General features: G+C 41.1%; 1 protein-coding gene across 3 annotated transcripts in view; it reads right to left on the bottom strand.

Moving 5' to 3' along the window:
* Positions 1 to 23203, bottom strand: part of B3GNTL1 (UDP-GlcNAc:betaGal beta-1,3-N-acetylglucosaminyltransferase like 1) — a 174807-nt gene that overhangs the window by 138326 nt on the left and 13278 nt on the right. For 2 of the 3 annotated variants that reach the window (XR_014217136.1, XM_082213875.1), the window contains exons 5-6: positions 19222 to 19287; positions 17317 to 17349 (exon numbers count right to left, since the gene is read on the bottom strand). Coding sequence is in view for 2 of the 3 variants with exons in the window: in XM_082213875.1 (XP_082070001.1) it covers positions 17317 to 17349; positions 19222 to 19287 (99 nt within the window). In the remaining variant the exon portion in view is untranslated. The remainder of the gene's footprint in view (positions 1 to 17316; positions 17350 to 19221; positions 19288 to 23203) is intronic. The other variant, XM_082213876.1, reaches the window with a different exon arrangement.

The following is a 23203-nucleotide window of genomic DNA, read 5'->3' on the forward strand; positions in this document are numbered from 1 at the left end:
ATATACTAGCAGTCCAATCAATGAGCCAGTTGAAATAGATTAACCAGGATTTAGGAGATTCTAATCTCAACGACTTCAGCCCAAGTATTCCTGCCGATATGGCAGAATAGTTCAGAAGAAAGTAACATTTCTAAAGCATCCAGTTCAGTGTAAGCACAGGGTTTGGGTACAAAAGGAAGTCTAAAGGATCACCTGGGCTTCAGAAAGCGAGATTCACGATGCCAAAACAAAGGGCCTATCTGCACTACCAAACACTGCACTACAGAACTCATTTTAACTGGTATGATCTCCCCCAAACAAATCTGCGCATTGTAATTTAGTGAGGGTGCTGAAAATTCTTTTAAACATCTCACCAGACCCATGCCATACACTTCCCAGAGTAACAGTTCCCTTGGTTACCTGTAGAGAGGGAATCGCTGTGAAAACACTTTCAACAGTACACTCCTGAACGCACCAGGGAGTAAAGCTGATTGAGCTCAGCGAGTCTGAATAAACATGCTTATAACTTAGGTCTGCTATAACTGTTCAAAGTTTCCTTTAAATCCTGTCCAACAACATCCCCCAAAAAAGAAAGCCAATCTGAGCTTTCAATGGACACCTTTCGTGAGCAATTTTTCCCTAATACAAAACCCAGGTGCTCCTACAATTAAAAAGTGATTTTATTCAACTTCTCATAACATAATGATATAGCCAATTATATTTTTTCTGTGAATACCAAGATACAGCCATGAGAATAGCTTGCTCTTTCAATAAACAATTGACATCTTGGATCCCACTTCAAGAAACACCTCAAAAAGCAATAATTCCTTATCCTGAGCTCTACTATGGCTTTGTTCCCAATATGAGAGCTTGATTTGCTGCGGTTTTCAAAAGAAAGAAATTGGTAGAGATCAATAAGTACAGTCCAAGCACATCCACTGTCAATAAAGAAAAGTTTACTACTGCACTCATGTCAGTAATTTAAACTTAAGTCCCAACTCACCTGAGCGGATTTGGGATGAGCATGGGGGGGGGGTAGGGGGAGATTAAGCCCTGTTGCGCTGGCGGGACTCATTGCACTGGCTTCTGCTAGTGCAACAACTTACTTGATTCCGGCCAAAAACATCCAGTCTTCATGGTTTAATATACATGCTCTTGTTCTTCTTTAGTGAGGCCTCTGCTCCATTTGATATAAGCAACTCTTGCTTTAAGAAAGCACTTGAAGCAATCTATAGCAACTCCGCATTTCCCAAATGTAGCCTGTAACCTGAGGTGAACATGTCCAAAAATGCCATCTCAGGTAGCATCTCCATTTCTTTTCTAAAACCGCCTCTACTTAAAAGAATGAATGGATGAAAAAAAGATATAATCTCTTGCTGTTCTATTTTAACTGTTTTTATTAATTGCTATTATTTTCTTTTAAATACATGGCAGTGGGCAAAACTGAAAGGCTTAATTTGAGTTTGAGGGGATCCTAGACAAGGGACCCTCTGCACACTATCAGGTACAAAGTCTCCCCCACCCACCCCCTCCTTTATTTACATGCCAGACAGTGTTCACAATACAAGTGCCATTTTCATTATCCCATAGTTGTACCTCGGGTTACATATGCTTCAGGTTACATACGCTGCAGGTTACAGACTCCGCTAACCCAGAAATAGTACCTCGGGTTAAGAACTTTGCTTCAGGGTGAGAACAGAAATCAGGCTCCGGCGGCGCAGCAGCAGCAGGAGGCCCCCATTAGCTAAAGTGGTGCTTCAGGTTAAGAAGAGTTTCAGGTTAAGAACGGACCTCCGGAACGAATTAAGTACTTAACCCAAGGTACCACTATACTGCCCTTGGGCCCCACTACATCAGAGATGGAGGAAAAGAGAAGGCAGGCACCCAAAATGTAATAATATATAACACAAGACGTGAGCAACTAGCATGAACCCCAGTGGACCCTGCAATTTGCCCAACCACGGTGGTTGCTGGCAACAGGTTTGGGCACAAATGATTCCATTAATAAGAAAAGCAATCAAGCAATTTGAATGGGGGAGAGAGATTCCTTACAACCTGAATGTGGCAGCATGCTCAAAACCCACAAAAGTGCATAGTGTCTTGCTTCATAAGAGAAGTAGCATAGTTTTCCCAAACTTTGAGCCAAGATGCTAAAAACCACAAAGCACCAGGGGACGTGGAGGGCTAGCACAACCAGGGCCCCAGCACCTATGTTGACCACTATATTGACAGTACTACAACTTGCCCAAGTCCCTGCCTAGGATGTCCCTCCTACTCAGCTTTCTGCACATGACAAGCACTTGACTGTCTGCCACAGGTACCAATGACCAGACACAGCTTAACTAAATAAGAATGCATAGAAGGAAAATATACACAAGGAAAAAGTATGGGGCTAGCAGAAAGTGAGGCTGAGGGGAGCAAAGATATTGTAAACAAAAACGTGAAAACAGAACAAGTGGATCATTACTGTCATGCATGCATATGAAGTTCTTGAGGAAACTGGCATCACCATCATCATGTGTATAAACAGTAACAAGGTCCTCTTCAGACCATTATTTCAAGTAGTGTGCATCATAACCTATAACAGCAAAGTTGATGTGTTTTTGATGCCCAGTCTTTCATTTCTAACTGCCATTGGCTCTTGTGAAAAATAAGGACCAAAATATGAAGATCTCTGTCCTTTGGTCTCTTCTTTAAAACGTGGCTGAAATGGCTCTTTCAAATTGTTCTTTCATACACTGCTGCAGAAAAACAAACAAAAGCCAACCCAAAGTGATTTTGATTGTTGTTCTTCCTTTACTTTCAGATATAAAGTCAACAAAAATCTAAAGGGAGTGTTTTAAATACTGCTAAATCATGAGAGTTTCTGGCTTAATGAAATATTACTCTCAAAGCAAATCTGCTGCATAAATTCACTCTGTATAAGTATGCAGAAAATCAATATTTGATTTCCTGTTAGAAGCATGAAACAAACACTGTGAGGGAGTTTAGGAAAATATATGAAGTGGCAATTAAGCAAGAGCCCTGAAGATAAGAGCAGCCTTTTAATATATCCTGTCTCTATGTTACCAGAAAGCTTATAAACTGAAGATTAAAAGCAAAATCCTATTTCCAATGTATGCCTGTTGCACCTAAAATATTCTGCAGCTGAAAGGACAAGATATCCCACATAGATTAAAATTTAGATTGTATTAATTTTGTATTACATACTTGCCAATTAGCAAGGTTCACAAACTACTTAAACCATGTGTTTGTGGGGGCAGAGGCTATTGGTTGTTTTTTGTTCTATTATGTATTTTGTGTTCTCATATTTTTTATGTTGTGAATTGCCCTGTGATCTTCCGATGAAGGGTGGCATACAAATTTAATAAGTACAAATAAAAATATAAAATAAATAATAATAATAAAATAAAAACCATTTCAAACCTAGAGAGATCATGTCTCAAAGAATGACTTCTGTACATGTTGTTTGACTTGCTATGAATATATGCTCTCCCCTAACGGATCAGATTAGCAGTCAGGGAATACTCACAAGTCCAATGTTTGTTCTGGAGACCAAAGTAGCTTCTGCGGCACTGACAGTTTTTTTTTTGCAGCTAACCAAAAGCAATCCCTCCTAGATTGGAACAACCTGGCCATAGTTATTGATGCCTGAGTACATTAGACCCAGGTGCTGCACACTGGCCTGCTTTTGAAGACTAATCAGGAAATGGAATCAAACTACAGCTACTAGGCCAGGCTTCCTCAAACTCAGCCCTGCATCTGTTTTTGGCCTACAACTCCCATGATCCCTACAACTCCCATGATCCCAGTGGTCAGGGATGATGGGAGTTGTAGTCTCAAAACATCTGGAGGGCCAAGTTTGAGGAAGCCTGTACTAGGCTGTTACCTGGGACCCAGCAATGAAGAAAATCTCTTGCTGATGTCCTGGCTTCCAGCCCACTTCCAAGCACAATTCAAAATATTGGTGCTTACTTTTAAAGCCATTCACTAGTTGGGACCCGAATACCTGGAGGATAATATAGTCCTGGGTTAGGAAACCTGTGTCCCTCCAGATGTCATGGAGCATTGGTCACACTACCTGGAGGTGATATTGTCTACCAGCCCTTGGAGCATCCACAGGTCCACAGAAACATGAACCTACCTGTTCAACGAGGTCATATCTAGATGACCCTGTCATTTAAAGCATGATGAATGGTGAGTTGGGAGAGGGCCTTCTCAGTGGTGGCAACCTGTCTGTGGAATGCATTCCCAAGGAAGGCTTACCTTTGTGTCTAATCTTGTTACCTTTTTCCCCAGGTGAATTTTAAATATAATTTTTCCCCCAATGAATTTTAACTTGTACTGAATTGTTTTAAGGATACTGTCTATCTGTTGTACCTCTTTCATATTGCTTTACTGTTCTGGATTTTATGCAACTTAAAAGCCATCCTAAAAATATAAAAAACCTTCCCTGACATTTTTACCCACTGGTTCTAAGCCTTGCCCTCTGCAGCAACAAGTCTGCCACGTGTGATTATCAAGTTGCCTCAAGAAAGATGCTATGAAATGAGAAAGCCTCCACTTGTAAACCCAGATTTCCAACACAATTTCAAATTGGCACCTAAAGACGGAATTAACTTTTTGTCAAGAATGAAAGGCTAAATTAATTAAAAACCTAAATAAAGAGCAGATTGTTAGATGTATTCCATAAATACTGAACTCATTTGAAAGCCTGCCCACTCTCTTTGATGTTCTAAGGGGATCCAAGACCTTTTGAAAGTCTGACCCTGAACTGTGGAGTCTTGAATTCCTTTGAAATCGTGGCCCTTGGTGCCCAAGCCATGCACGTACAACAAAGCTCAAAGATGAAAAATATAAGGTCCTTTCATATTTTCCCAGAACCTGCATTGCCACTTAAAGTATACCCATTTTGAATGGTCACACAGAGCCAACAGGAGAGAAACAACTTTTCCCCTTCAAAGCAGGAGTGTGCATTGTACAGATGACAAAACAATAGCAGTGGACCAGATGTGTTAGATGGAATCCACTTTCATAGATATGCAGCCCCTGATGCTTGAACAGCACATTGAGCCACAGAGCTATATCAGAACATAGACACTAGGTCAGTAGTAGGGAGACAGAAGCTTCAAACAAAGGACTGAATTTTTGGCCTACAAAAAATTGCACAATCTTTGGTTACTTTAAGGTTAACAGCAGGTTTCTTACCAACAGTTTAAACATCTTCCAACATCTTTATGTCTAGCATTGCTGCAATCACTGGACTTAAAAAAAAAAATGCCCCAAGTTTGAAAACAGAACAAAGGGCTTATTTGTCACTCCCACTTTGTTTTTAGAAGTGTTCCTTTGCAGTTATTATTGCACAATGGAAGTATACAAACTTGCCAACAGGCAGTGCCCAAACTATACAATACTCTAATGGTATTACTAAGTGCTGGATTGCCAAGAACATAAAGCAACACTTTTCTGGGTTAGTCCAAAAATCCTCATAATGCAGCAAACTGTGTCCACTAAGCATGGCAAATACACAGCACCAGAAGGCTCCATAATAGGGATAAGGGGTGGGTGGGTGTTTGATTGATTGATTATGAAAACAACAGAAAAGGTTAAATACACAACCTGCAAAACATTATGTTTTTGGATCATAGTATCTCTAAAACAGGCTTCCTCAACCTTGGCCCTCCAGATGTTTTGAGACTACAATTCCCAGCATCCCTGACCACTGGTCCTTATAGCTAAGGATCATGGAAGTTGTAGGCCAAAAACATCTGGAGGGCCGAGGTTGAGGAAGTCTGCTCTAAAATGTTGTTATAGATTTGCATTTCAATAAATATTTACCAGGAATCATCTAACTGCTTTTACTATTTCTATTCAAAAAGAAGCAGTTGTTTTTTTTCTTAGTTTCCTTGACACTTCTTGAGTTTGTACTTCTTGAGGGCCAGATTCAACTAATGAGTTCTGCCAGCAGAAGTCCATTAAATGGTTTCCACTTGTGCAATGGGTTTTTCTTCCCCAAGCCACCCCACAATTGGCTTGAGGGGGTCAGGTGAGCCCCCAGAACAGCACACAGGGGGAGGAGAGGGGGAATGGCTCCATCTGGCAGCAGAAATTTTTGCGCTGATGGAACAATTGTCATAGCACTATGATGAATTCCTTCCCCAGAGTTTTAATTTTCCCCCAACAGAGAATATGGATTCACTTGCATTTTCTTATTCCAATAAGAAATAAACTCCTTCTCTCACTAAAAACATTTTCTTGTTGCCTACCCTCTCTTACTTTAACCAGATTTGTCAACTTGATCATACAGTGGTACTTCGGTTTAAGAACAGTCCAGTTTAAGAATGATTCGGTTTACAAACTCCTCAAAACTGGAAATAGTGTCCCGGTTTGAGAGCTTTACCTCAGTCTAAGAACGGAATCCGAACAGTGGAAGGGCACCGGCGGCGGGAGGCCTCATTAGAGAAAGCGGGTCTCGGTTTAAGAATGGTTTTGGTTTAAGAACAGACTTCCGGAACAGATTACCGTATTTTTCGCACCATAGGACGCACTTTTTCCCTCCTAAAAAGCAAGGGAAAATGTGTGTGCGTCCTATGGAACGAATGCAGGGGGGAGGCAGGCGGGAAAAGCCCCCAAGAGCCGCACACAAGCTCCGTGCACTCTTGTGGGCTTTTCCACAGGAGGGAGAAGGGACTGACTGGCGGCATCAGTCCCTTCTCCCACCTCCCAGAAAAGCCAGGAGAAGCCGCGATCTCTTTAAAGGGGTTGCACGGCTTCTGCGGGCTTTTGGGAGAGGTGAGGGAATGCCCCCACCTCCCAGTAAAGCCAGGAAAGCCCTGCACAACCCCTCCGCCAAGGAGAGGCTGCATGGGGCTAAAGGGGAAGCCAAAACAGCGAGCAGAATGGAAGCCAAAACAGCGAGCAGAATCCATCCCGCTCGCTGCCTTGGCTTGATCCATAGCTGCGCGCAACCCCTCCGCCAAGAAGAGGCTGCACGGGGCTAAAGGGGAAGCCAAAACAGTGAGTACAGTGAGTGGGATCCATACTGCTCGCTGCCTTGGCTTGTTCTATAGCTGCACGCAACCCCTCCGGCAGGGAGAGGTTGTGTGCAGCCTGTACGCTGCTCTTTGGGGCTGCGGGGGGGGAAGATTTTTTTTCTTGAATTCCCCCCTAAAAACTGGGTGCGCCCTATGGTCCGGTGCGCCCTATGGTGCGAAAAATACGGTAAGTTTGGAAGCCAAGGTACCACTGTATATGCCATATCCCAGATTTGACTCTCCAGGAATCTATGGAGGGATGGTATCTTTCCAATTCTGGCTGTCGTTAGCAAATGAGTGGTCATTGCTGTATCTTCATATTTTTTTTTAACCTGCCTTTGAACCTGGCAACAGTCCCCTAAGGCAGCAGACAATAAGTGAATATGCACATATACATAGGATTCTTTTTTAAAGGTAATGGCGACACTAGAGGAAGCACTGGTATGCTTTCAAACTGCTAGGTTGGCAAAAGCTAGGACAGAGCAACGGGAGCTTACCCCGTCGTGGGATTCAAACTGCCAACCTTCTGCTTGGCAAGAGGCTCAGTGGAATAGACCACAGCGCCACCTGCGTCCCTGCCAACCCCATCCAGAGTAGGCAACTGATCAATTTCTCAGACATGAAATGCATGTACAGTGGTACCTCAGATTAAGTACTTAATTCGTTCCGGAGGTCCGTACTTAACCTGAAACTGTTCTTAACCTGAAGCACCACTTTAGCCAATGGGGCCTCCTGCTGCCGCCGCGCCGCCAAAGCACAATTTCTGTTCTCATCCTGAAGCAAAGTTCTTAACCTGAAGCACTATTTCAGGGTTAGCGGAGTCTGTAACCTGAAGCGTATGTAACCTGAAGCGTATTTAACCCGAGGTACCATTGGCGCTGTGGGTTAAAGCCTCAGCGCCTAGGGCTTGCCGATCGAAAGGTCGGCGGTTCGAATCCCCGCGGCGGGGTGCGCTCCCGCTGCTCGGTCCCAGCGCCTGCCAACCTAGCAGTTCGAAAGCACCCCCGGGGGCAAGTAGATAAATAGGTACCGCTTACCAGCGGGAAGGTAAACGGCGTTCCGTGTGCGGCTCTGGCTCGCCAGAGCAGCGTTGTCACGCTGGCCACGTGACCCGGAAGTGTCTTCGGACAGCGCTGGCCCCCGGCCAATAGATGTGAGATGGGCGCACAAACCCCAGAGTCTGTCAAGACTGGCCCGTTCGGGCAGGGGTACCTTTACCTTTACTTTACCATTGTATTAGGAGAACCCACACATATGTATTATGAATTTTCATGTAGACTGTATTTTCAAATTGTGGAGAACTGAAATTAAAACTAGAAAAATAAGAAACTGAGACAAATTCATTTTCTCTACTTGAAGGCGATTTATACTGGCTTGAGGCAAAGAGACAGTCACAAGCCTGTAATAAACATAATTCATCTCTGCATTCAAATAAGCTACCCAAATCTGTATAAAATACCACTCAAGGAATACTTCAGTATACATAAATACTGCTTGCAGCAAACCTTGGTATATAAACCCACAAGTTCAGTTACTGAATTCTACTGAATTCAATTGATGCTAAGGAACATTTCCCCCTCTTTTATAACTTAACACATCGCACGTGTAGAACACAAAATGTTGCCATTCAAAGGAAGTCGAGAGGAACCTGAAACAACAAATTTTCAAAGGAACAGCATAAAGTAATATGTTAAAGGCATTCCACAGTAAGTTGGAATGGAACAAGCTGTATTAGATTATGATGGAATGTAAATTAAATGAGTTTCAGAAGTGCTGCCGCAGGTAAAAACAAAAGGAAAATTAGAAGGAAGTTCTAAAATTTCACCAACAAGCTGCCCTCTCTCATTTTCCTTTGAAGAAAAGTCATGTTTTCATGTGTTCATGATTATAGTTAATGACTGCTGTAGAGATGGGGCTGAGCCAAAGCCATGTATCTGAACAGCTCCAAGACTCCAGGAGAGACCTGGCTTTGAAACGATTTCCTACGCCTCAGGTCTATGTGGAGAACATGGCAAACTTAACACTGCTGCTACCACTGAGGATATTACCTTGAAGGTTTTAAATGGATGAGATGCCTTGCTTTCATAAATGGACATCCTACCTCCATTTTATGACATCCTACCTCCATTTTATGTAAATAAACTTAAATAAATTCATAATCTGTATATTGCACCTGTAATTTTTAATCAAATATCTTTTTTTAAAAAAACAATAACACTCCGTGTATGAAGGGTGAGGTCATAGCCTTTTGCAAAAAGGCACGGCAAAAAAGTACCAGTACATCTATGTGTGCTTTCACATCTACCTTCTGAAACACTGAAATCCCCAAAGTAAAGTACAGTACTCCGCTTCTGCAGTGCCAAAACAATAGGGAGTAAACTACTTCTGTTCACTGTGATTCATCCAGTTACCAAGATGAAGTCTTTATTGCCAAAATTTTTGCACAGGTACCTAAATTGCTGCTCCTTGAGAGGATACATATGAACATGTTCACGTACATCCTACTTGGATTTTACAAATGCATTCCATTAACCTTAAATTTAATTTGCACTACAGTAATCAAGGCTTGGAACCCAAACCATGGCTGTGCTCCAAATGCAGAATAAGCTAACTATGGTTGACTGAAATTTATCAACAGTCATTTGCTATCTGCTCAGAACTCCCAATTCTGCTCAACAATCCCAATTCTATGGTGCAGAGGCTACAGGAGGCATGGCAACTGCAATCATTAATTAATTATAGAAAACAGTAGTTATTGCAAACACAGTAATATCCCCTCTCAATATTTAAGACTATACGTTCTCTCTCTGAAATTCTCAGCCTGCCCTCTCCCTAGTCACCTTTTTCCTGTGGCTATGGCTTAACATTCTTCCAACTCTTTTCATTCACGAAGGACAAAACTTGCTTGAGCCAACATCTGAGGAATAAAAAGCCCTTCCTGATATATTCAAACTTCATGGTAATAAATGGGGCAGATTTCATTATGTCCCCCATCTGCAGATCAATGCTACTGCAAGTTGAATGCTTACTTTGTCCACAATCATTTTCTGATTACCGTTTTTGTCTCACAACTACAGGAGAAACTTTGGGTCAAATGGAGGATGCATGTCTCCCTACCAAACTTGCAGGGGGCAGATTAGTCATTATATGGAGGCAAAAACAAGCAAACAGCTAACTAGGAATAAGGTCAATTCAAAGGCTTATGAAACTTTCACTTATGCAGATTAAATGGAATCCTCAGGCCCCTGGCATGATTCCAGTGCAGTTCTTAGTGATGAAAAGTCCTAGAAGCCGATGAAACAAGAAACCCAACCCATAAATAACCACTACAAAGGGGAAACTATTTGGCTAGAAAGCTGGGGCTAGGATTTTGTTTTTTTTTGTACTGCTTTAGCAGTAACATGCCAACAGTAAACATACATATGGGTTCCATAAAAGATATCACATCTCATGCAATGCCCATGGCTAGCTGCCCAATACATGAGGAAGAGAAAATGATCTTTTTAACATTTAGTAACTCCAGCCCCAGTTTTATGCATGAGAATATAATACAGAATCTATTCAGCTGTATACTATGAATCTAGGACTATAGCGCTGTAGAAACAGAACCATTGTTAGATGTGGTTATTGGCATGTGGAGGCCATACTGGATATAAATTTAATTACAAAGTTGTATCAGAAGGGATGGTTTTCATTTGTGACGTTTCATTAAAATTTAGAACAGTCCTGAACTACAACTAGCTTTGAAAATCCATTGTGGTTTTTCAGAAACACCAAATTAAAAAAAAAAAATCTACAGGCCTAGCTTAATGAAAAACAAACACACCGCTAAATTCAAGCATGGTTCAATGGATTTATGTGGAAACACCCAATTAATGAAAGCTGCCATAAGCATTGCACTTCCAGGTTCAATAAACTACCCTTTTTCCAATACAGAGATTTTTGTGTGCCCATTTCCTTCACACTACTTGGGATTCTTACATTTTTTCCAGTACTGCTTCAGTCACTCTTACATTTTTTCCAGTACTGCTCTTTCAGCCAAGTGTGTGTCTATTAAATGATCTTTCCAGGGGCTTAGGTGCCAAGGGAGACACTAAAATAATTCCAACAGTATCATGGCAGTTTTTCACACCAAGACCATCTTGCAGGTTCAGGATCTCAGAAACCTAGTACAGACATCCATTCCAGGTATTCTATTGTCAAGAGTTTTAAAAGGGTACACATTCTATTTTATATACAGTTTGTTTGTGCATCATTCCCAGAACATCTGTTTGTTATACTGAAAGCATTACATTTGGCAGTTCTATCCCTCAAACTTCATGAATGCTTGAAATTAAACAGATTTTAAGAGATTATTTTTCTGAACTAAAGCTACAGAACATTATTCTGAAGATTTAAATTGCAACTAGCAGACTTTTCCAGTCATTATTTAAAATAAAATGCAATGCACATCAAATCTTGGTGTTTGTGGAATATACATGCAGCATGTTTGACTTGCAAAACAACGTTGCAGTGTAGCCCGCTTCTGTTCAGGGTCCCAGACAGCCAGTCATTTCTTTTACAGTTGTACCTCTGATTACGAAATTAATTCGTTCCGGAGGTCCGTTCTTAACCTGAAACAGTTATTCACCTGAGGTACTACTTTAGCTAAGGGGGCCTCCCACTGCCACCGCAACGCCAGCACACAATTTCTGTTCTCATCCTGAGGTAAAGTTTTTAACCCGAGGTACTATTTCCGGGTTAGCGGAGTCTGTAACCTGAGGTGTTTGTAACCTGAAGTACCACTGTACTAGATTACTCCATTGCATTCCACACCCTTTCTGATTTGTCTCTCCCTCCAACAGTCAGCCACATTTTATGACTACAAGGTATGCTCAATCACCATTGGGTCATTTTTTGGTTTCTACTCTTAGATTTCCCCCCTAAAAATCTTTGCATACATGAAGACCTTGGGATTCCTGCAAGTCAGCTGATCCCTTGCTCTTGTGCGCAGATGGCACAGTTGTAGCTGCAGAAAGATGAATTCCCTGATATACAAGACTCCAAGTTTTTAGAAACCATAAACATTGCAGCAATATATTAAATCAAAGATCCAAAATAGAATCCAATAGTATTTATCAGCTTCTCTACTGATTTTCATATCAGTCAACCTTGAGGACAGACTGACTTCAATTTGGTGATATTGCTTGATGGATCTCCTTTCACATCTGTTATGAAAATCGGGTTTAAAGACTGTAGAGAGCAATAAGCTGAGATACGAATGAGCCTTGTGCACTCACATGCAACTACTTCACTCTTGACTACTACACAAACAGGCCATTCAAACTGAGAAACCATGGTTAACATCTTCAGAACAAGCCAGGATATGGAGTCATCCTGGCTCTGCATACCCTGCTTGTTCCAAAGCCATTAACCATAGTTATCTACTTCATAATGCTATACTTAACTGAATACTTCAGACTTAATCCTCATGTAATGGGAGGGCTGAAGCTGCTATGTGTGGGGCCACAAGACTTGTTTATAAGTTGGCCAAGATAACACAGCCTATGTATCAAGTTAGCAACTTTTCAGCAGTATTAGCAGGAAAGGCAGATCTTCCATCTACCACTTAGTCAAACATGCAGATGGTGCCATCAGAAAGTTAATAAGGGATTCTGATTTTTTTAAAAAAATTCTATTTCTTTTACATTTAATAATAATTTTTATTATGAATTATACCCCGCCCATCTGGCTGGGTTTCCCTAGCCACTATGGGCATCTTACAGTGCATATAAAAACATAGTAAATATCCAACATTAAAAACTTTCTGATACAGGGCTGCCTTCAGATGTCTTCTAAAAGTTATGTAGTTCTTTATCCCCTTGACATTGCTGGGAGGGCATTCCACAGTGAGGGTGCCACTGCCGAAAAGGCCTTCTGCCTGGTTCCCTATAACTTCACTTCTCAGAGTGAGGGAACCATCAGAAGACCCTCGGAGGAGGACCTCAGTGTCCAGGCTGAGCTATAGACTCCTCCAGGTATACAGATATTTATATGCATGAGCAGCTCCTTCAGATATGTGAATATTCCTATGTTACAATTTTCAGTCACATGTTCTGTATACATGGAGAAGTGAAGCAGCTACCTGCGGAGCCACAAGGCTAAAAGAAACTGATCTTAGCATACCTACTTCCATCTCAGAAGCAAACACTGCTGCATCCATGTTCAATTTGTATGCATTATATTGACTAAATAAATAAAAATTGAAACAGTGCTAACAAAGAGGTCTTCAATCATTTTCTTCTCTTTCCTTTTTTTTTTTAAAAAAAGATACATCTAATGTTTGGCCTCTACAATCCAAATCTTGCTGTAATTGTCTGTATTTCTCTGTTCATCCTGAATTAACAAGAAATGGGATTACCACTAATTATCAAGCAACTTTTTCAGTTTTTCATAGTATTCATATTCTTTATTGGGCCTTTATTTTTTGCCTGTCAAAACATGCCAAGGTCTGCTTAAATACATTCTTACAGAGACAAAAGTGTTTCCGGTGCATATCAACTCCAAGGAAAAATACTACCTTAGACCTTGCCTTACTCAGAAAGCCTTGTCACAATAGATGTTTTATTTCTAAATGGCATGTGTTTGCAAAAAGAAAACCTCCTCATATTGTTGTCTGATGGGGTGGCAGCATGGCCCAAATGCTGGTGCAGACTTGTAATTACAAAAGGAAAAAGGTCTAGAAGGTTATTCAAACCAAACCCTCTTGTGAAAAGGAGACAAAGAAAAAAGGCAAGGATGTAGAACAGGCTTTTTCCTTACGCTGTAGCAGATTCACCAAAACTTACAGAACTAGAGACTGTTGAATTTGTAACCATTTAAAACTAGCAGTGACAATGGCCGGATTCCAACTAAAACCATAGTTTTAGCAAGATGGAAACGAACCTACACAAACCTCAAGCTTTCATATTCTCCTCTCCCATCTCCTTCAAGGAGATCAGGTTTTAAACTTCCAATTGAACCACAGTTAATTCTATATCCAAAGCTTAAACAGTAGTTTCAAACAAACCATGCTTAAGATAAATCAGTGTTTGTTGAGTTCAAATGACACATCAAGCTACAGTTGATAAAAAAAAGGAAGCAAAAGCTTCTGAACTCCATCTTGTGGCCCTGCTAGAACACAGCCCAATGGTTGTTTAGGCTCATTCTTATAATAGTGAACCATGGGTAGGCAAACTAAGGCCCAGGGGCCATATCCAGCCCAATCCCCTTCTAAAGCTGGCCCGCGGAAGGTCCGGGAATCAGCGTGTTTTTACATGAGTAGAAGGTGTCTTTTTATTTAAAATGCATCTCTGAGTTATTTGTGGGGCCTGCCTGGTGTTTTTACATGGGTAGAATGTGTGCTTTTATTTAAAATGCATCTCTGGGTTATTTGTGGGGCACAGGAATTCTTTCATATATTTTTTCCCAAAATATAGTCTGACCCCTGTAGTAAACTATAATTTAGTACAGCCTTCCCCACACTGGTACCTTCCAAATGCTTTGGACTACAACTATCACCTTTCCTAACCAATAGCCATGCTATCTGAGGCTGATGGGTGTTGGAAAATCGAGGATCACAGGCACAGCTTTAAAAGAAATTAAGGGGAGGAAGTGGTCCTGCACATTGCTTTTTTGACACCCCAAAATTAGGAAGTCATCAGACAACTGTACAGTGGAACAATAGAATAACAGATGAACGTAGTAAAAACGAACTTTACAGTACTTCAGCTTTATTACACTTTGTTGTATAGAAAACTCATTTCCAATATCCATATTTTGCAAGTGGAAAAACTGTGTTTCCACATAAACAATAGATACAATCTGCTTAAAACTAGATAAACTTATTTTTCAATAATTTCCTTAACAGATAATATATGGGGAAAAACCTGACTACTGCAAATTCATTATGCAGAATAGCGCAATCAGTTAGAAAACAAGGTAAAAAAAATTTAGGCACATATGTACAACTGGGACACTTGCGAACTAGAGAGTTGGGCAGCAAAAATCCCAAACTGACAGAGAGCTTTCTGAACACAAGGCTAATGAATGAGATTATGTAACGTTAAACAATTTTGCAACACTAACCAAACCATTTTAGCTCAGTAGTAGCAAAACCAAGTTTGATTGAGCTAAGAATGTTTATCAATATCTGCCTATCGGGCCGGCACAAAGTATAAAGAATGGGTGGTAGGAACAAACTTCAAAAGCAGAGTGTACACCATACACTCAATCAGCAAATAAAAAGCACTTCAAACCAGCTCTCTTTCCCTCTATACTCTGCTTTTCATGAATGAAACTCTATTGTTTAAAGCCACAGGCTACCACGATAAGGGCTGTCACATGGAAGTTAGAGTAAACTTGTTTTCTACCACTCCGGAGGGTAGGACCCGAACTGACGGCTTCAAGTTACAAGAAAGGGCATTCCGACTAAACATCAGGAAGAACTTTCTGACATTCAGGGTTGTTTGACGGTGAAATGGGCTCCCTCAGAAGGACTCTCCTTCCTCAGAGATTTTTAAGCAGAGGTTGGATAGCTATCTGTCATGGATGCTTTATTTGAGATTCCTACATTGCAGGGGGTAGGACTAGATGATTCTCAGGGTCCCTTTCAACTCTGCAGCTCTATGATTTAAAAACAAAAATACTTTTGACATATTTAACTTATATGAAAGGTGAAGGTAAAGGGACCCCTGACCATTAGGTTCAGTCGTGGCCAACTCTGGGATTGTGGCGCTCATCTCGCTTAATTGGCCGAGGGAGTCGGCGTACAGCTTCCGGGTCATGTGGCCAGCATGACTAAGCCACTTCTGGCAAACCAGAGCAGCACACGGAAACGCCGTTTACCTTCCTGCCGGAGTGGTACTTATTTATCTACTTGCACTTTGAGGTGCTTTCGAACTGCTAGGTTGGCAGGAGCAGGGACCGAGCAACGGGAGCTCACCCCATTGCGGGGATTCGAACCGCTGACCTTCTGACTGGCAAGTCCTAGGCTCTGTGGTTTAACCCACAGCGCCACCCACGTCCCTTATTTAACATATATACACAAAAGGAAACAGAAAAATAATACTCTTCTCCATGTAAATCACACATTACTCTTCTACAATAAATTATAAAGATGCTATAAATACAATCACAATCACAATCTGAATCCCCCACCCCCATCCCAAAGCTTTTTGGAATTTACAGTAGTACCTCGGGTTAAGTACTTAATTTGTTCCGGAGGTCTGTACTTCACCTGAATCTGTTCTTAACCTGAAGCACCACTGCCGGAGCACGATTTCTGTTCTTATCCTGAAGCAAAGTTGTTAACCTGAAGCACTATTTCTGGGTTAGCAGAGTGTGTAACCTGAAGCGTATGTAACCCGAGGTACCACTGTACCTTGTATTTTCTTTGCTACTTTGATGATCAGCAAGTCTTTGTCTGCAAGCAAGGTACATATCATGTCCAGGGTGGGTCTGTTTGACACATACTGGAAGATACAAGTAAGGAATGTGTGCCTAGGGTGCTCACGTAAGGGGAAACTACATCGGTAATGAGAGACATCCTCAATCTGGCCAAACTCAGAAATACAGACTTTGCTGAGTTCGTATGTTATTAAACCTCTCATCCAATAAAGTCGACAGCCAAAATGTAAGGATCATTTTCGTACACATTGCTGATGAAGAAGAAGAAGAAGAAGAAGAGTTTGGATTTGATATCCCGCCTTTCACTCCCCTTCAGGAGTCTCAAAGCGGCTAACATTCTCCTTTCCCTTCCTCCCCCACAACAAACACTCTGTGAGGTGAGTGGGGCTGAGAGACTTCACAGAAGTGTGACTGGCCCAAGGTCACCCAGCAGCTGCATGTGGAGGAGCGGAGACTCGAACCCGGTTTCCCAGATTACGTGACTACCGCTCTCAACCACTACACCACACTGGCTCTCTGAAGCAGAAGGATCCATTGCACAAATCTGTTGTGCCTTGTTCCACTGTGTAATGCTGCCTCTGAATGACATATCATCATATGACTCCTCAGTCTTGCAACAGAAAACTGTGGTAAGAGAACTGTAATCCTCCCAGTAGTTCAGCTTCCTAAACAGGCCAAAGAGGAAGTATATTGTCATTGCTCATGCAACTATACTTACCTACCCCAGCTTTATATTAATAGAATGAATGTTGAAGTAGAGAACAGTGAAAACAGAGCAACAAACGAAAGAAGATAAAGAAAAACATGGCACACCCAGCAAAAGAAAGCAAAGGCACAGATCAGCAATGAATTGCCTGCCCAAACCAAACACACATACCGCTGATTTAGCAGCAACCACAGTCGAAGACACCTGCAGGGTCATAAAAAAACCATGCATTTGTTCAATTTCCATCCCCAGTAACATCTCACTATTATGCAACATGTCCAAACAAGTGAAATCAGACTGGGCAGAATATGAGCTCATACATATCAACTATAAGATCTATATTTTACTAGCAAGAAAAAATTGCGCCCATTAGACTATTTTTGAAGCTTTGTCATCTGTGGGCCTCTCTAACAAGGCTGCTTGCCAAATTATGTATGGTAATCTTGTGGTATGGATTAATGCCTAAAAATTAGACTCAAGCCATTCCACTTTTGTTGTTTTCATTCTAGTTCAAAGAAAATGATTATTATACATCTGGCCCCAACCCCTTATGGCTTCACATCTTTCCCTTATGGTTTTTGGGGTTTTTTAACAGAGCATCACATCAAGAATGAAACAAGTGCCAAGCAATTTCACTTAGTAGTTATTTTAAAACTATGAAACTGAAAACAAAAATTAAATGCAACGTTGCTTTCCCTCACATGAGCCATGCAATAGCAAAATAAGTTCTTCAGAACCACTTCCTTTCATATGCCTAAGCAAAGCAGCAATTTGATAGCCATAGCAGAACCAGTGCAGCAGGGTAGTTAAGTTGCAGACTAACAATATCTAACCCTTGTGCAACCTCCTGGCTTATAGGTAATATTTTATTCCACATTCAATTTCAATTTCTGACACGCCCCTTCACCACCTGTCCCAGGAGGCATTACAGCCATTTACATATTAAAATCAGTTTATAATATGTTATAGACAAGAGGTGGGTCCTTAAAAAAACAGAAGCAAAAGAACACTCCTTTTTACAGTGCTACCTCTTTATCAAGGATGCTTTTGTAGGACAATTTCAGTCTACCAAATATGGACCTTTAATACTGTAAAACTTATTCAACATTAGTAGGTGGGTCTACTTAGCCATTACTACCTTTCCCCTCAGCAATAAAAATGCTTCTCTTTTATCTTTTCCTAATCCAGCTCTAGAGGTGCTCTGACTGTACACCACGCATAAGCAAACTCGGCCCTCCAGATGTTTGGGGACTACAACTCCCATCATCCCTAGCTAACAGGACTAGTGGACAGGGATGATGGGAGTTGTAGTCCCGAAGTCTCTTGAGGGCCGAGTTTGCTTATGCGTGCTGTACACCATCCCTTCAAGAGTGAAGACTCCTCCAAAAAGCAGCTTTGTGTCAACAATGAAGGAAAGTTATAGAACGTCTGAAGCGTCCAACTTGCCTTTGCAGAAAGCATCAGATGAATTAAGGAGTTATTCTACATTGCAGGTACATATATGCATGGGGGTATAAAAAGTGAGATGAGAAGGAAACAAAATACAGAAAATTATAGACAATTATAATTAGGTACTTAACAGTGTTAATTCACAAAGCACTTTAAGCGATATATTCTGGGTCACTCAACCATCTGATACAGGTTTAGGGGATGCAGGGCAGGAGAGAATGGCTGAAATTTGCAACCTGCCACTTTTGTCTTATGGAAGCCTTACCGTCACAGCTGAGTGACACTGCTGGATACAACCCAATCGTTTTAATCTGTTTGCATTTTTACAAAGTTAATCGATGAATGAGTCATTAATTCTGTTTTCATTAACTACAGTGGTCATTTACTTGTTTAGCACATTTTTGCAATAGATAAAGCTTTTAAATCAGGTCACATATAGAATTTTCATGGAATATAAACAAACAAATAAGGTACTTGAGTAAAAACTTCCAGAAACATTTCCTTAAAATTTGCTAGATTAAGGAGCACCAATTACAATCAAAACCACTGTAACATTTCCCAAGCCTTCCTGTTAAAACAAGCTGCATGCCTCACTGTTAAAAGAAAATGACAAAGAGAAATACTCACACTTTCTGGATGCTGAATAGCAGCTTCCCACTGCAGTCTTATTCTCTGGGGCATCATCACATCATCCTGTAATAAATGGCACACTGTAACTATATGTGAAAGAGGGCCCACCACTGTTCTCAAACAATAACTAGAGATGGTTGCCAGATTAACTGGTCACTTTACTAGCCCAAGTACAAAACTATAAAATACACAATTGGCTGTAACTACTGGAGGGATTCCAGATACCACTTTATTTCAATAGTTTATGCATGGCTACCAGAGTAGTAAATTTAGCCCCCAAAAGAAAATTAACATAAATTAGAACTAGAAGGGAAAATCCAGACTTTTTACAGTAGACCAAAAGTGAAACTGTTACCATTTTATACAATAAACCAAACCACATTTCAGAATTTCCTACCCACGGCAGAGCCTAAGTGTTCAAAAATATACTATTACTATGTCTTGCTATTTATGTATATTGATGTGTAAATAACTTTAAAATCATTTTCCTAGCAACTCTAGCAAGAGTTATGTGAGGGAGTTGGTTATGCTTCTGATTTTATACTTGGGGAACTAAGGCTAAAAGAAAGGCCTCATTAGGATTTGAACCAAAGTATCACTGAAACCACTGACTATACTATATTGTAGCCATTTGAACCCACTCGTATCTGCCTGTTTAGGTATTTGTAAATTATATCAACGCCAGCATATAGACTGATCATCATATTAACAACTCATTCAAGAAGCCATATTTTGAACTGAGGCTGAAGAGCCAGTGGTATTGGCTGAGCATAAGGGCTCCTCTAGACCCCTTCAGAGCCATCATCTTATTATGAGCCTCAAGAATCAGACATGATCTACTGATTCTACAAGTTTCGAGTATATGGTGGCAGGCCAAGAGGGTCAAATTCTTGACTGTACTTCTTCAGCCTGTAGGCGGGAGGTTATTTTTATGAGTGCTGCTACACATTGTTTTTCAGTTTGTTAAACTAAAAGATTAGTGAGCAAAGCTATGGTGAAGTGGTATAGTCCAGAATTCAACCACTTAAGTCTACCACCTTGTGGAATGGGTCTGGTTTCAAGCTTTAAAAAATTGGGCCCAGGATATTCGACAGACCTCTTGCACCCATATCAGCCTACCCACACATTCAGATGCACAAGAGAGGCCTTCTATGTGTGTCCATCTCACAGATCAGCGAACTTGGTAACCTTACGACTTCTGAACGCCATGCGAGTGGATCTTCGACAGGCTCCCACGCTTCAAAGCCTTTCCCTAAAGACGTAACTTTTCCAATGGGCTAATTGGTGATTGATGCTTTATGTCCTGGATTGTGGTTTGCTACTGCTGTGGGAAGTGTTTTAATTTGCTGCGAAAGCTTTTTTATTGGCTATTCTCCGGGGTCTGTTGATAGTTTGGTGGTGGTTGTTATTTTATAATTTTTATTGTTGTAAGACACTTTGGACAGAGACTACCCACATAAGCTGCCTAATTTTTTTAAAACCCAACTAAACAAAACACCCTTCTGCCCTGTGCCCCCCATAGCACCTATGAAGTTTCTAACAAGTCTCCCATTAACACGTTGCAGCCGTTCACTCCTATTTGCCTCTGTCCCAGCTTGCACATGGGCAAATATTTGAAGAGCATAAAGGGGAGAACTCTCCTAAAACCTCTGCTGCCACTGCCGTTTGAGCAAGGGGGTGGAGTGCTTTGCTTGTGGGGAAAGCAATTAAGGTGCATAGTCAGGGGATCACAAGGATTAAGAGCTGCAATTGGGAACATTAAGGAGCCCTTGGTCCAAGACTCAGCAACTAGTTCCCTCTCCCTGTTCTAGGAACTTGAAGCCACCCTAACACTACAGTTTATCCAAAAATGATAACAAGGTTGGGAAACAAATCTGTGCCAGTAGCTACATACAATTAATCTACCTCAAGGTAAAACAAAAAACTTGAAAGTAAACTTATCAGTTGTAGAAACCTGGTGACAAGAGTCATAAGACTTTTTTCATACATTTGTCAAGTTTCTAACTAGGGCATAATGTTTTTTTCAAAGACATGTCAGGAAGAAAATGGTCAACTGAGCATACACCTAGATAGCATATTGCTACAGAAGTACATAACATGAATTGCATTGGCATGAATAAAGTAGGCATACAACAGAATTAGTGCATCTTTTTGCAGCATTAGTTTAGAAGAAATGAACTACTTTATAATCACTAACCTAAAATGTAATCATCAGATTGCTCTTATTCAATTATGCTAATAGTTGAAATCAATACAATACAACACAGCTATAAACTGATATACGTTTTAGAAGCTGTGGGATGCTATCACGGCCAGTTAGATTTTGGGGGGTTTCCCTTGCTAAAGTTCTCTAGGCATATATTTTTTTCCCACCTTTTTCAACCCCTTCCACAATGTTCCATCTCTAACTGAAGGAATTTCAATTTTTTAACTGCTTAGGAATATTTCTGTGTCTGCTTTGCTTGGCTCTTATAAACTACATAAAGACAAGCTATAACTTATTCATTATACTTCCTGTTTGTTTTCCTACTACTGAGAGCCAGTGTGCTGGACTGGTTTGAGTGCAAACCAGGACCTGGAAACCAGAGTTCAAATTCCCACTCAGTAACGAAGCACACTAGATGAACTTGGGCAAGTCACTGCCTAACCCACCTCACAGGATGGTTGTGGTGATTAAATGCAGGGGGGGGAGTGTATGCTACTTGAGCTCCTTGGAGACGTAGGTGGGATATAAATGCAATCATGAATGAATAGCTCATCTTGAATCAAGTAGGAAGTAGGATTACACATTGCAATGATCCAGTTGTTTTTGCTATCGTGCCCTCCATGATTTTATCTGCGGGGGAACTACTGGAAAAGATGCAATACCTTAGCTTGCTGTATGCAACTGGATACAACTGGGTTTTTCTTTTATACGAGGGACTTCATTGCTTTTTATACTTTGCCAAAGAATGCTCCAACTACCGCACAATTGCACTCATTTCACACGCTAGCAAGGTTATGCTTAAAATTCTACAAGGAAGGCTCAAGCAGTATGTGGACCGAGAACTCCCAGAAGTGCCAGCTGGATTTAGAAGAGGCAGAGGAACCAGAGACCAAATTGCAAACATGCGCTGGATTATGGAGAAAGCTAGAGAGTTCCAAAAAGACATCTACTTCTGCTTCATTGACTATGCAAAAGCCTTTGACTGTGTCGACCACAGCAAACTATGGCAAGTTCTTAAAGAAATGGGAGTTCCTGATCACCTCATCTGTCTCCTGAGAAATCTCTATGTGGGACAAGAAGCTACAGTTAGAACTGGATATGGAACAACTGATTGGTTCAAAATTGGGAAAGGAGTACGGCAAGGCTGTATATTGTCTTCCTGCTTATTTAACTTATATGCAGAATTCATCATGCGAAAGGCTGGGCTGGATGAATCCATAGCCGGAATTAAGATTGCTGGAAGAAATATCAACAACCTCAGATATGCAGATGACACAACCTTGATGGCAGAAAGTGAGGAGGAATTAAAGAACCTTTTAATGAGGGTGAAAGAGGAGAGCGCAAAATATGGTCTGAAGCTCAACATCAAAAAAACGAAGATCATGGCCACTGGTCCCATCACCTCCTGGCAAATAGAAGGGGAAGAAATGGAGGCAGTGAGAGATTTTACCTTCTTGGGCTCCATGGTCACTGCAGATGGTGACAGCAGCCGCGAAATTAAAAGACGCCTGCTCCTTGGGAGAAAGGCGATGGCAAACCTAGACAGCATCTTAAAAAGCAGAGACATCACCTTGCCAACAAAGTTCCGTATAGTGAAAGCCATGGTTTTCCCAGTAGTGATGTATGGAAGTGAGAGCTGGACCATAAAGAAGGCTGATCGCCAAAGAATTGATGCTTTTGAATTATGGTGCTGGAGGAGACTCTTGAGAGTCCCATGGACTGCAAGAAGATCAAACCTCTCCATTCTGAAGGAAATCAGCCCTGAGTGCTCAC

Source organism: Podarcis vaucheri (assembly GCF_965113315.1).
Source record: "Podarcis vaucheri genome assembly, chromosome: 2".
NCBI classification, from domain to species: Eukaryota; Metazoa; Chordata; class Lepidosauria; order Squamata; family Lacertidae; genus Podarcis; species Podarcis vaucheri.